This window comes from Mus caroli, unplaced genomic scaffold, assembly GCF_978045245.1.
Source record: "Mus caroli unplaced genomic scaffold, Mus_caroli_1 scaffold_12, whole genome shotgun sequence".
Taxonomy (NCBI): domain Eukaryota; kingdom Metazoa; phylum Chordata; class Mammalia; order Rodentia; family Muridae; genus Mus; species Mus caroli.
In genome coordinates, this window is record NW_028227267.1 from 55,362,429 (window position 1) to 55,376,708 (window position 14,280).

At 41.0% G+C, this 14,280-nt stretch overlaps 1 protein-coding gene across 1 annotated transcript; it reads right to left on the reverse strand.

The window, feature by feature from the left end:
• Positions 1-1,636: 1,636 nt before the first annotated feature.
• Positions 1,637-11,078, reverse strand: LOC110309812 (uncharacterized). The gene is made up of 2 exons (XM_021182549.2): positions 10,616-11,078; positions 1,637-1,815 (listed from the first exon to the last, which is right to left on the reverse strand). The coding sequence occupies exons 1-2, from the start codon at positions 10,989-10,991 to the stop codon at positions 1,790-1,792; spliced, it is 402 nt and encodes a 133-aa protein (XP_021038208.1). The 5' UTR covers positions 10,992-11,078; the 3' UTR covers positions 1,637-1,789.
• Between the last annotated feature and the right edge of the window lie 3,202 nt (positions 11,079-14,280).

The following is a 14,280-nucleotide window of genomic DNA, read 5'->3' on the forward strand; positions in this document are numbered from 1 at the left end:
AAGTTTACTTTGTTGAACTTGCCCGGGGATTTCTAACTCTTTTTTTTTTTTTTTTTTTTTTTTTTTTTTTGGTTTTTCGAGACAGGGTTTCTCTGTGTAGCCCTGGCTGTCCTGGCACTCACTTTGTAGACCAGGCTGGCCTCTAACTCAGAAATCCGACTGCCTCTGCCTCCCGAGTGCTGGGATTAAAGGCGTTCGCCACCACGCCCGGCTTGATTTCTAACTCTTACCCAGTATACTGCAATGCCTGATTTCTTTCACTATCTATCAACACTGGAGGCATTTCATCTGAACAAGTAGCATTCTTACGAAATTCAAAGCCCAAGGTTGGCTCAACAATTAACTAGGATGTTGGGACACCGGTGGATGCCAGGAAGCAATGTTCAATCTAACTTGGCAATTTGTCAAATCATTCCTTGGGGGTATCTATAATAAAACTATACTGAAAGAAGGCATGCAAAACCCTCCACAGACTATCACAAGGACAAATCTGGACCACATCCATATTACGGGATGCCAAGGACCTCCAGGAGACCCATTTCTGTGCAACTTTTTTGCCTCAGGACTGCAGCCAAGCTTTTGGACTTGTTTGCAGACTCCACTGGAGTGGGTGTGGCAGTTGTGGTCTATCTTGTAACCTCAGGATGAATGCAGGACCTGCTATTGATACAGGAAGTAAATGATCAAGGAGAGCTGTCTCCTTGCTGATTTCATTCTCTTCTTTGTACCTTTTCTGATGATGGGAAGCGGAAATTTCCAACAAAAATAGATTCACCTTCAGTGGAAACTGAAGTGGAAACTTCTGGTTTCTTTGGAAAATCAGTTATGTCAAATGATGTTTTGCTAAAGCAAATATGTGAAAGGATATGTGATGTTTAAAAAGAATATAAATATGACCACCAGACAGCAGGAGCTCGAGCATTGGTTCGCTTTACTCTGCCTTGCTATTCTTTGCTAACAGCACACATGTACTAGTTTGCCTTACATTGCATTGTTGAGCTCACTTGTGGTAACAACATAGAAACTCGCCAAAGAACTTCTCATGAGGTTCCCATGGCTTCTTGCTATTTCTGTGACCTTGTGCCAGTTGGTAGGCCTTCTGGTTTCTTCTGGATTGAACAGACCTTGCTGGTCCATGTGTGGTGTCTTCCAAGAGGACTGAATTACAGCTGCTGGTTCATATGTGGTGTCTGCTGAGAGGCCTGGACTGTAGCTGCTGATTCAAATTTGGTGTTTTCTACTGGACTGAACTGCTGATATCCTGACAACGAAGATTGGACTCACCCCCAGAGAACTATTTCTAAGCAGGTCTACTTCCCCTGTATCCTAATAACTTTTCCACTACTTCTGGTGGGATAGAGGGGAAGTGGAATGCTTATTAAAGTAGGCTGAGAAAAATGTATGCCTATACTCATCTGTTTCCATTTTCATTTTAATGATCATTTCCCCTCAAGCAGCCTGACACTGCAGGTCACACATGTGTACTCCTTTCCCTCGCTGAGTACTAACCCCTTTGCCAGTATAAAATACAGCATTCTTCTCCCTATTACTTTCCCTTGTTTGGGAATCAGTTCTGTCTGAAATTAGCAAATGTATAATCATTGATTTATTTACAAGTGAAACATTTATTTCTGTGAATGGTGCCCACTTTGTTTATATTCAATACACAGGATGGTTATATGTAAGTATGCTACCTCTCTAATAATCATCTTGTCCTAGATGTCATATTTTAGTTTTGTAGACAGTGTTGTAACTTTGGGTCTTGGAGTTACTTGAGAATCTTGTACTCTTAGCATTTCAGGTTCCTCTGGTTGGCTGGAAAACAAAACAAAACAAAAAAAAAACGTATAATCAGACAGATGCCTACCAGGAGCTGGAAGGGTCTGGATTTAAATTATTTGGACTAGGACTTAAATAATGCTCTGTCATGGCCTTTTCTTGCTAAATATTGTTTCTGAATTGGAGATATTGTCATGTGAGGTCAAAAGTGTAATAATAGAATGTACTGTAAAAATCCTAGGCTCCTACCTTCTCTTACTCCAATAGAAAGCTGGGTGCAGAGGGGAGCTTACATGCAGAACTCAAGGGAAAAGTCATTTTCTGAGGTTAGAGGTGGCTGCTGCCTTTGTTCTAATGTGGTCCTGGTGTTACTGTTGGTTCAGGTCTAGGCCAGGTATTTTAAGCAACTAGAATATAGGCTCACACAGTTTGCAAAAGTAGTGGTGGAACTTTATTCAAAGCAAATCTATAGAATAGGTCAGACTAGAGAGCCAAGAGCCACAGAGTGAATATACAGTCCTGGTTACTGTCCAAGGTGTTTATTTATGGGGTTCAAGGGAAAGAGGTGTTTGGTTACTCAGAGGCATAGTGAGTGTGGCTCTTATTTTGATTGATAGATTGATATAATCATTTTTCTACTACATATTTTCCCTCCCAGAATATGTTATTAGTCATATGTACACCCAATTATACATAGACATGAGATGGTAAAATTCACTTGAGGACACAGTTTTATCTTACTATACGTGTACATAAAACCAGTTCAGGCCAGATTGGTCCTTCTATCTTTGGATCAGGAAGTACTGAGAATCCATTTGAATAGAAGGCAGAAGAATCTCCACTGCATCAGAGTGCTGTCTGTCAGCAGAACATAGGCAGCTGCATAGGCAGAGCTGCATACATAGTGCAGCTCTCAGGCTGCCAAGTGCATATTAGAAAAGTATTGTATGTGGAGCCCAAACCAAGAGGAGTTCTAGGCTGCTAAATGATTCCTTTTGCTTGACTGGCTAGATTTTAGAAACCACACTGCTTTTTGTAGGAATTCCATTTTAAGACATATTTGATGGAATAATGTGTCTGTTGAAGTCTCATACAACTGAACAAAAAAGCAGTATTTTCACATAGCACTCAGAGAATCCACAAGTACAACGAATAGAGGATATTTCACTGGCTGGTTTTTGTCAACTTGACATAAGCTAGGATTAAACAAGAGGAGGGAGCCTTAGTTGAGAAAAAACCTCCATAATATTGGCCTGTAAGCAAGACTGTAGGGAATTTTCTTGATTAATGATTGGTATGGGAGGGCCCAGATAAATATGGGGGAATGCCACTCCTGGCCTGGCAGTCCAAGTTGATATTAAGAAAGCAAACCACAGGGAGCACAGCAGTAAGCAGCAGTCCTCCCCCATATCCACCCCCCTGAGTCTCTGCTAAAACCCTGGCCTTAAAACTAAAGGTTGTTGTAGTCATGCTGCTCATTACTACAGTAGAAAGTAAATAAAAGGACAGACACATATTCATCAAAAGTTACACGTTGACATGAGGCAACCTTCCCTATTGAGTGTGAACTCCTGTTTCCCTATATTGAAGAGTGTAAAATTCTCCTAGGCAGCAAAGCCCACATAGGGTCAATCAAGTCTCATCTGGCCACATGCACATATTTCTGAAATTGTAGCTTAATTAATGCCTGAATCCAGTTCTCCTGAATAGAAAGTTTATGGAAGTAAATACCAAAGTACTTGTCAGGGCTGTGCTTCTGTACTTGGTATTTGGTACAAGTACTTGGTATTTGCTACAAGTACCAAGTGTTATTGTCCCCAGTTTCATAATGATAGACAAGTACATGGAATTAGTTGATACTTGGCAACTTGAACAAGTGCAGACTCTGATCTCAAATTTCCAGAAGAATTCTGAGCCACCCAGTGCATGGCTTCCCATCCAAACCAAGGGAACCAAATAGGAAACTGAGTCCAGATTCACATCTCAGCAAAACTAGATCCATGCCCTGTCTTTTTAGGCAGCACCTCCATTGCATCTGTACTTGCCAATACTTACTTAAAGGCAGCAAGCTTAACCAGGGCTTGACTCCCTACCACTTCATGATTTCTAGTCTCTGTCCCTGGCTGCAGCTTCCCTGGTACCTGAGGAAACAGTGAATGAGGTTCATGACCAGTTCTAGGTCTCTCAATTTATCAGGGAAAAGCTAGGTTATTACCCTGATTGTTAGCTGTAAAATCTTTAGGGGCACTGGTTCCACTCATATATCTAGGGTATTTTCCAGGTATGTTCAGATAGTGAGAAGAGGCCAATGAGGAAAATGGATAGTGTTGCTCCAGGAGCATGCTGGCTGTGTCTTCCTTATTCCCATGGACACCAGGTCAGTCTGTTTGGGAAGCACAGCCCTGACACTGCTAAACTGCAGGTGTGGCAGGTGGCTCCTTCCATGGAGGAAGATTGGCTCATCAGGACTGACAGAGCACAGCTGGCTTTGCACTGGGGAATGAGAGTAGGGAACTATCGAATGGAAATGCTAGAAGTTGGGTCCAATAGTGAAGGGACACGGTGAGCAGGATGCTCAGAGAAAAATCTGGAAAAGAGGAAGAGCCCAGAATAGAGATAAGGTGGGATAATTGGGGGAAAGTGTGGATCAGAGGGGGAAGAAGGACAGAAAACAGAAAGGACAGATTGGGCTGGGGAGCAGGCTGAAGGCTAGAGCTGACAGGATGGGGGTAACACAGGAGGAACAAGCACAAGCAGAAAGAATGGGAGTGGGGAATTAGGTTTCATAAGGAAAATGCTGGGAAGCCATTTTGTCATCTTTTCAGAAGACACTCTGAACCTTTCTCTTCAGTAAAAACAGAGAGGGACTTTGCATGTGTGAGACCTGCTGTGGCAGTCATCTCCCAGGTACCTCATGTCCCATTGTGACTGAAAGAAACTGAAGCACCATTGCCTGCCTCTTGGTCCTATACATCAACCTCACCAAACCATGTCAAGTCTAAGAGTAATCAGGGGAGGTGTCAAATAAAAGAAGTGGAGCTTTAACATTTAACATTAGCCTGTGCTCATGTGATAGCATGGATATTTCCCTTCAGATAGCAGGACCAAGGCACAGAACAGAAGCAACTTGTTAGGACTGGGTGGGGTCAGGGGGGTTCCTGAAACAGGAACTAGGAAGAATCAGTGCTTCATGATCATATCTTCCAACACTCATTTACATCACTGTGACCATACCTATAAGGACCCCAGGAGAGTTTTCGGCCATGCAACAGACCCTACATTGTCCTAAGAACCAGAGAGGAAACAGAAAGCAAGTAATAAATCACCCAACAAGACCAGATATCAGCACCTAGAATTACAATCTTCCCAAAATCTGACACCAACATAAAAATGCAAAAACAGCTAGGACAATATGTGTCCACTAGAGCCAGGAGCCCTACTACGGCAGACCCTGAATATTGCAACATGTCTAAAGCATAAGACAAAGCCCTTTTAATAGGTTTTATGGATGTGATAAAAGGGAAATAGGTTGATTCCTTAAAGACATCTATGAAACCATAAATAATGAGGGAAAATGAGTGAACCCATCCAAGATGTGATCACTGAAACAGAATCAACAAAGAAAACCTAAACAGAGGGAAATCTGGAAGTAAAAAGTATTAAGGACTCAAAAAGGAGCCTTAGAGGCAAGACTTAGCAGCAGAATACAAAAGATGGAAGATAGAATCTTAGGCATTGAAGATGTGAGAGAAGAAATGCATACCTCATTAAAAGAAAAATTTTAAATCTAAAACAATCCTGACAGCAAACATTCTGGAAGTTTTAGACACTAGGAAAAGAGCAAATCTAATAGTGATAGAGGAGGTATAAGTAACAGGTTGAAACTATTTTCAACAAAACCAGAAAAGGAAAGCTCCCTAAAGTAGGAGGAGCCCGTCAAGGTCCAAGAGGCATACAGAATGCCAAACACTGGACCCCAAGACAAAGTTCCCTCACACATAATAATGAAAACACTGAGTGTACAGAACAAACAAATATTAAAGGCTGTATGAGAAAAAGACCAAATAACACATAAAGACAGACCTATTCAATATCACCTAACTTCTCAATTGAGAGGGCAAAAGCCAGAAGAGCCAGGAAAGATGTTCTAGAGACTCTGAGAAACCACAGATGTCAGACCAGACTACTATACCTAGTAAAATTTTCAATCACCAGAGATAGGAAAATTAAGGCATTCCATGATAAAACAAAGTTTAAGCAATATCTCTCAACAAAGCCAGCCTAACAGGAGGTGCTAGAAGGAAAATTACAACCTAAAGAGTTTAACCACATCCAAGAAGACACAAGTAATAAATAACCCAATATTGGCAAATCAAAACACTTGCTACACAACAACAGAATAATAGGAACTAACAACGCTGGTTGTTGATATCTCTCAGCATCAATAGTCTCAATTCCCCAATTAAAAGACACTGACTGAATGAATGCAAAAATCAAGATTCCTCCTTCTGCTGCATCCAAGAAATACATCTTAACATCAAGGATAGACATCACCTCAGGATAGTAGGATAGCAAAAGATTTTCCAAACAAATAGACCTAAGAAGAAACCTGGTGTACTGGCTAGTTTTGTGTCAACTTGACACAGCGGGAGTCATCACAGAGAAAGGAGCTTCAGTTGAGGAAATGCCTCCATGAGATACAACTGTAAGGCATTTTCTCAATTAGTGATCAAGGGGGGAAAGCCCCTTGTGGGTGGGAAAAATAAAAAATAAAAAATAAATAAAAGACATACTTCAACAAAGAAAAGGGGGCTGACAGCTGACCCATAGCCAACATCAACTCAAAGCAATTCCACTAAAATCAAGAACAAGACAAGGTTCTCTACTCTCCCTGTACCTATTCAATACAGTACTTAAAGTCTTACTACAGCAGTAAGAGAGCTGAAAGAGATCAAGAGGATACAAATTGGAATGGAAGAAGTCAAAATATCTTTATTTGAAGATGATATGATAGTATGCATAAATGACCTTAAAATATATGAAGACACTTTTACAGCTGATTAACACTTTAAGTGAAGTATCAGGATACAAAATTAACTCAAAAAATCAGTAGTCATCCTATATACAGATGATAAATGGACTGAAAAAGAACTATGGGAAACAATACCTTTCACATTAACCACAAAAAATACATAATATTTTGGGGTCTCTAACTAGGATAGGGAAAGACTTATACAAAAAAAACTTTAAGACATTGAAGAGGCCACAAAAAATACAAAAAATGTTGGGATGACTGTAACCAAGCTAGTGAAAGATTTATATGATTAAAAAAAAATTAAGACATTGAGGAAATAAATTGAAGACATTATTAGAAGACTAAAAGATGCCCTGTGTTCATGGATTTCTAGGTTTAACATAATAAAAATATCTGTCCTACCAAAAGCAATCTGCAGATCCAAGGAAATCTCTATCAAAATTCCAACACAATTATTCACATACCTTCAAAGAACAATTTTCAGCTTCATGTGGAAACAGAAAACCAAGACAGTTAAAACAATCCTGAATAATAAAAGAACTGCTAGAGGTATCACCATCCCCGATATAAAGTTGTACAATAGAGCAAATGTAATAAAAACAAAATGGTATTAGCACAAAAACAGACTCATTAGTAAATAAAATTGAATTGAAAACCCAAATCCACACGCCTATGGACATGTGATTTCTTTTAATGAAGAAGCTAGAAAAATACACTAGAATAAAAGGACAGCATCTTCAACAAATGATTCTGAGCAAACTGAATCTTTGCATGCATATAGAAGAATCAAAATAGATTCATACTTATCAGCCTGCACAAAACTGAAGGCCAAATAGGTCAAAACCCTCAGCATAAATCTAAATACACATGAACCTGAGTGTAGCCTTGAACTCATTGGCACAGGAGACAGCTATCTGAACACTCTTAGCACAGGCACTAAGATCAACAATTATAAATGGGATCTCATGAAACTGAAAAGCTTTTGCATAGAAAAAAACACCATCATTTCAGACAAAGCAGCAGCCAGCAGAATGGGAAAAGACTTCAACTACACATCCAATATATTTGGCCAATGCCCAAAATATATAAAGAACTAAAAAAACCTAGACATCGAGAAAACGAATAACCCAATTTTAAAATGGGATCTAGATTAATTCTTTTTTTTTAAGATTTATTTATTATTATACAAAAGTACACTGTAGCTGTCTTCAGATGCACCAGAAGAGGGTGTCAGATCTCATTACAAATGGTTGTGAGCCACCACGTGGTTGCTGGGATTTGAACTCAGGACCTTCGGAAGAGCGGTCGGTGCTCTTAACCACTGAGCCATCTCTCCAGCCCTACATGGAGAATTCTTGATAGGGGAAACTCAAATGAGTGAGAAACACTTAAATGTTAGGCATCCTTCACCATCAGGGAAGTGCAAACCTAAACTACACTGGTATCTTATCTTACACGTGTAAGAATGGTTAACATCAATAAAACAAGTAATAACTCATACTGGCAAGGATGTGGAGTAAAAGAAACACTCATCCATTGCTGATGGGAATGCAGATTTTTACAGACACTATGGAAATCAGTGTGGCAGTTCTTCAAATGAAGGGACTCTAAATACCTCATGACACAACTATACTATTTTGGGGCATATACCCAGCAGTCACTTCATCCTAGCACAGAGACACTTCTTTAACAATGTTCACTGATGCTTTATAATAGCCAGAAATTGGAATCATCCTAAATGTCCTTCAACAGAAGAATGGATGAAGGAAATATGGTACATTTACATAATGAAGCCATTACTCGGCCATTTTAAAAATGGAATCATAAAATCCACAGGTAAATGGATAGAACTAGAAAAAAAATCTAAATGAAGAACCCAGAACCAGAAAGAAAAATTTGTTAGGTTTTTCACTTATATGTGGCTATTAGTTGTTAAGTCAATGTAGAGCCACAGATATTAGGTATATAGTAAGGGACTAGTGGGAACAGGGAGCTATCCCTAGGACAGGGAAATAGACTAGATAGTTATGGATAGAAATGGGGAGTCTGGACCAGCAAAACCAAGTAGAAAGAGAGAGCAAAGAATACGAGAGGGGAAATATGGGGAGGAACAAGGGTGATTTGAAAGATAGTATGGAAAACTAAAACAGTAGAAGCTCCATAAAATATATATAGATATAAAGGAGATCTAAATGAAATCGCCAAATAATGGGAGATATAGAACCCCAGTTGACTGTCTCTTGTCACCAAATGAAGCTTCCAGTCCCAGGACTGGATTACATCTAATTAAGTTGTTGGCCAGAGGGATCCCATAGGAACTCTTCCCCCCCCTCAAAAAAAAAAAAAAACCCAGTCTATTTCCAAGGTTATAGGTTGCTCTCCATAAATTGACACCAAGTCCCCATTGCTGAAGACAACGCTATACAACTCATTGAACATAGAGAAGCCAAGCTGGCGCTACTTAGTCTTTGGTACAGTTAGGTACTCTTCATACTCCCAAAGGAGAAACATAAACACCAACCCAGCCACAAACTATTTGATCTGCAGTGGTGTCCTGCCTTCAAGATATTCTGATGCAATGGTGGCAAATAGTTTGTGGGAGTAGCCAACCAGTATCTGATTTGATTGAAGGTCCACTCCATGAGATTGAACCCATATCTGACACTGCTTGGGGAACCAAGAACTTGAGAGTAGATGGTCTAGAAACACAGGGAGAAGTCAAACACTACTGTTTGTTAAAAAGTGAAAAGAAAAGAAAAGAAAAGAAAAGAAAAGAAAGAAGGAAGGAAGGAAGGAAGGAAGGAAGGAAGGAAGGAAGGAAGGAAGGAAGGGAGGGAGGGAGGGAGGGAGAGAAAGCATAGTAATAAAATGCCTTTTAATGACATTCTGCTATACTTATAGAGCAGTGTCTTGCTCAGCCGTCATCAGAGATGCTTCCTCCTGCAGCATATTGGAACAAACACAGAGACCCACAGCCAGACATTATACAGAGAGGGAGAACGCACATTTTCCCAGAATACTCGACCCTGGGTGGAATGTCTTCACCAAATACTCTTTCAGGACTCTGAGCAAAAAGAGCATAAGAATCAGAGGTAGAGGGTAAAAGAAAAAAAAAAAAAAAACCACCTCGTCCTTCTAAATCAGCATGATACATGGACATATGAACTCATAGAGACTGAGGCAGCATTCACAAGCCTATCCTAGTCTGCAGGTGATGGAGCTCTAGGAAAAGAAGACATGTGCCCCTACCCTCAACCCAGTAGCATTCTCCAGTTGATAACCACTTGAAAAAAAAATTAATTTCCTTCAAGGGTCTCCCTGGAGAAGCAAACTACATTTAAGGGTAGGCCAGATGCCCAGCAGTAGATGGTCAACATAAAATGAATTCAAAGGCATCTTTGGTGGTTCCTTGTCTCCTCATGTCATGTCAGGGCTCTTCCTTTTTAAAAATTGCACCTTATTGTTTTTGTTTCTAGTTGGTTTTTACCCTACAGGTTCTGTCTGTGTCTGTGTCTGTCTCTCTGTCTCTCTCTGACTCTGTCTCTCTGTCTCTGTCTCTCTCTCTGTCTCTCTCTCTGTCTCTCTCTCTGTCTCTCTCTCTCTCTCTCTCTCTCTCTCTCTCTCTCTCTCTCTCTCTCTCTCTCTGTGTGTGTGTGTGTGTGTGTGTGTGTGTGTGTGTATGTCCTCCAATTTTTAACAGTATTCCTGAGTTAGAGCTAGAGTCAGAGACAAGGTCAATGCAGAAACCATGAGAGCAGTGAACCATCTGCAAGGATTTCTTCCTTGGGATTTTAAACTTACCCTGGCTGGCTGAAGGCCTCAGATGCGAAACAGAAAGGAGGTATCTATTCGTTGATGATTTCTTGGGAGAGGTAGTCATGAGGGTAGACAAATGGGAAGGGGATGCAGAGAGAACAGGGCAGTTGGAGGAAATTTTGGCTAGACAGGAGGAGCTGGGCATGGCCATCATGAAGGTGGGGAAGTAGGAAGTGTTCCTCAGAGAAGGGAATGTGGTAGGGTAGAAAACAGAAAGAGGGTTGACTTGAACAGCAGGATGAAAGATGGTCTGCTGAGAAGGGATGAGGTGAACACTGGTGGGAAAAACATACAGTGGGGAAGCCTGGGGAGGAAACGGGTTGCGAAGACTTCCCAAAGCCCTTGGCTGCCTCCTTCTCATCTTCTCAGACCCTACAGAGCCCAGAGCCCTTACTTTACTAAGGACAGTTACTGACTGAACTTGGCCAGACCTGATGTGGCAGTTATGTCACAGGTCAGCTCTCACCTCATTCCATGACAGAATGCCCATTGTGAAGTGCACACACCCTCCCTCTGCTCCAGCACCCCAGGCTCACCCCCCCCACCCCCACCCAGAGAAATGGGCTCAGGTGTAAGAGTGGCCATGGCAAATGACACTGAGCATCAGGGCTGTCACATGAGTCTCTGCCATTGGATATGGCTTTCATTGCATTGATGGAGAGTGGTCAGACACATGGGCTAGGTCCATGTGCCTGGGTCTTGGGGCAGCAACTCTAGAATTAGGAACTGGAAAAATGTGTGGAAGTCAGGTTACATGCCTTTTAAAAGGGTTTTCATATCATGTAGTTGGACAAAGAATGACTAGAGTTTGTTTTGAGTTTGTTTGTTTGGTTGGTTGGTTTTTGTTGTTTTGTTTTGTTTTGTTTTGTTTTGTTTTGTTTTGTTTGGCCCCCCTTTAAAGCACACCTCTCTCTGCATCATGTCTTTGGATCAGATGAAAGCTCTTAGCCACTGCTCTTGGCTACTGCTCCAGCAACATGCCTGCCTGCCTGCTGCCATGCTACCCACCATGATGGTCATGGACTCAATCTCTAAAACTATAAGCCCATAAAAAACTTTCTTCGGTGACTTGCCTTAGTCATGGCAAAGATCTTATCAGGAAGTACTGGAATTGCTGTGCCCATGATGGTTTTTGAAACAATGAGAAGACTTTGGAAATTCAGACTGGGAAAGAGGTTAATTAGGGCTTCATAGACCATCCTCTGAAGCTCTCAGAAGACACACTTGTTGAGAGCACTGTGGACTCTGCAGCCCCAGCTCAAGAGTTTTCAGGGGGGAAAACAACTAGGCTAGAGACCATTCTTGTGATATATTTAGCAAGGAATGTGGCTGCTATCGGCCCTTGTCCTGAGATTCTGCCTGAGACTGAACTGAAGAGCTTTGGACTCATTTCTTTGGTAGAGAAGATTCCAAGACATCCTCATAGTGATGTTGCTGTTAATGTTTACTCTTATGCAGGTCTACAGTGAAAAAAAAAAAAAAAAAACAAATGAGGTGAGAAAAAACACAACATGTAGAATTTGAGGAAAAAGGAGCACCTGGAATTTTAGCATTGGAGCTAAAGCTTGTGCTGAAGAGATGAGGAGAAACGGACTAGAGTGTTGCCTTCAAGGTCATCCTCAACGCCAATCCCCATCCAGTTAATCCTGCAGTTTGTGAAATGCAAAGTCCTGGGGAGTTATCTGTTCCCAGAAAGCAACCATAAATCAAAGCTTTTGAAATGTGATTGAAGGGAGCCAGGTCCATCCCAAGCAGGCAGCAGAACTTGACAGCATCAGCAACCTAGTTCTAGCTTTAGAGTCATGGAAGATACAGAAATAAAGGGATAGTAGAATCCTCCTCCATTTTTAAGGACAGTTTCTGAGCCATGTGGCAGAGGAGTCCCTGAATTGAGGCCCTGAGAGACCATTTTGTGAAGCTATGACCATGCAGCTTGGATTGGGTTGGAGAGCCCGAGATGTTGGAGTGTCGTGTGTTGCAGTCATCAAAGCTGGAAGCATAGAGCCATCCAAGCCCTTTCACCTCAGGCATGGAGTTACAGGATTTGGAGTTTTCCCTGCTGGTTTTCAGCCTTGCTTTGGCCCAGTGTGTCCTCTATGCTCCTTTTCCTCCCTTTTAAATGGTAATGTACATTTCTGCCATCGTGTGCTGGAAGTGTATAATCTGCTCTTTCATTTTATACAGGGTTACAGTTGAGATATTGCCGTGAGTCCCTGAACGGATTTTGAAATTTTAAACTGTTGAGGCTGAAAGAATATGGGGACGTTGGAAGTTGGACAAAATACATTTGGAATTATGGGTACATGACTGGGGGTCAGGTACTTGGATGTGGTTGTTTGGATGGGAATAGTCCCCATAGGTTCATACATCTCAAGACTTCGTTTTCAGTCAGTAGCACTGCTTGAGAAAGGTAAGAGGTGTGTCCTGGTTGGGTTAAGTATATTGGTGAGTGGCAGGTTTTGAAGTTTCACAAGAACTTTACAATACCAGTTTCTTCTATCTATCTATCTATCTATCTATCTATCTATCTATCTATCTATCCATCCATCCATCTATCCGTTTATTATTTATAGATCATATGTAAGCTCTCATCTACTTGTCCAGTGTCATGCCTGTCTGCCTGTTTCTAGGTTCCCTATCATGATGATCATTAACTCTAACCCTCTGGCACTGTAAGCCTCATTGTCTTAGTTATGGTTTTATTGCTGTGAACAGACACCACAACCAAGGCAACTCTTTTAAACACAGTAGTTTATCTGGGGGTGGCTTATAGTTTCAGAGGTTTATGTCCGTTAACATCATTGCAAGAAGCATGGCAGCATGCAGGCAGATATGGTGCTAGAGAAGTAACTAAGAGTTCTGCATCTTGATTCGAAGACAACCTACAGAAACTGGCATCCTCAGGCAGCTAGGAGAAGCTGTAATTCCATAAAGAAGTACAATATCCTTTAAAATTATGAATTAATCTTTACATCTCTATAGTGTCTAACAGTGAATTTCAATTTATCTGTTTTATAGTTTAAAAAATTCCTGAGAAGCTTGACATGGTGACTCATCCTTTTATCCTAACACTTGGGAGACACAGGTTGTCATATTTCTGTGTGCACCAGGCCAGCCTGGTCTACAGGGTGAGAAATCTAGTCCCAAAATAATAAAAAAAAAAATCCTGGAGAAATACTAGTGCTGCAGAAACCAAATAGAATGTGTAAGTATAAATAAAATACAAATTAAGAGAAGGTAAAGTTGGGAAAATGGCTCAGTGGTTAGCAACACTGGCTGCATTTGCATAGGACCTGAATTTAGTTACAGCACCTACATTAAGTGACTCACAACCACCTGTAACCTTAGTTACAGGGGATCTGATGTCCTCTTTTAGTCTCTTCAGGCATTACACATTTACATGTACATGTGTACACATGCATGTATACACACATGCATTTGGGTGCCTGTAGAGGCCAGAAACGTGTGTAGGATATCCTGGAGCTGGAGTTACAGATGATTGTAAAGTCCCTAATGTGAATGGGTGCTGGGAGCTGGATTCTTGTCATCTGTAAGTGCAATCTGTGTTCTTAACCTATGAGCCATCATCTCTCCATTCCTGAAACCTCTTACTTAAAAAAAAAAAATCAGTCTGTGAATTTTAGAGTTAT

Excerpts from the sequence above, each read along its gene's own strand:
- LOC110309812 (XM_021182549.2), bottom strand. The coding sequence starts at position 10,991 with ATGAGAAGGAGGCAGCCAAGGGCTTTGGGAAGTCTTCGCAACCCGTTT. Across the intron at positions 1,816-10,615 it reads GAGGCCTTCAGCCAGCCAGG|CCAACCAGAGGAACCTGAAA; the intron begins GTAAGTTTAAAA and ends TTTGTTTTCCAG.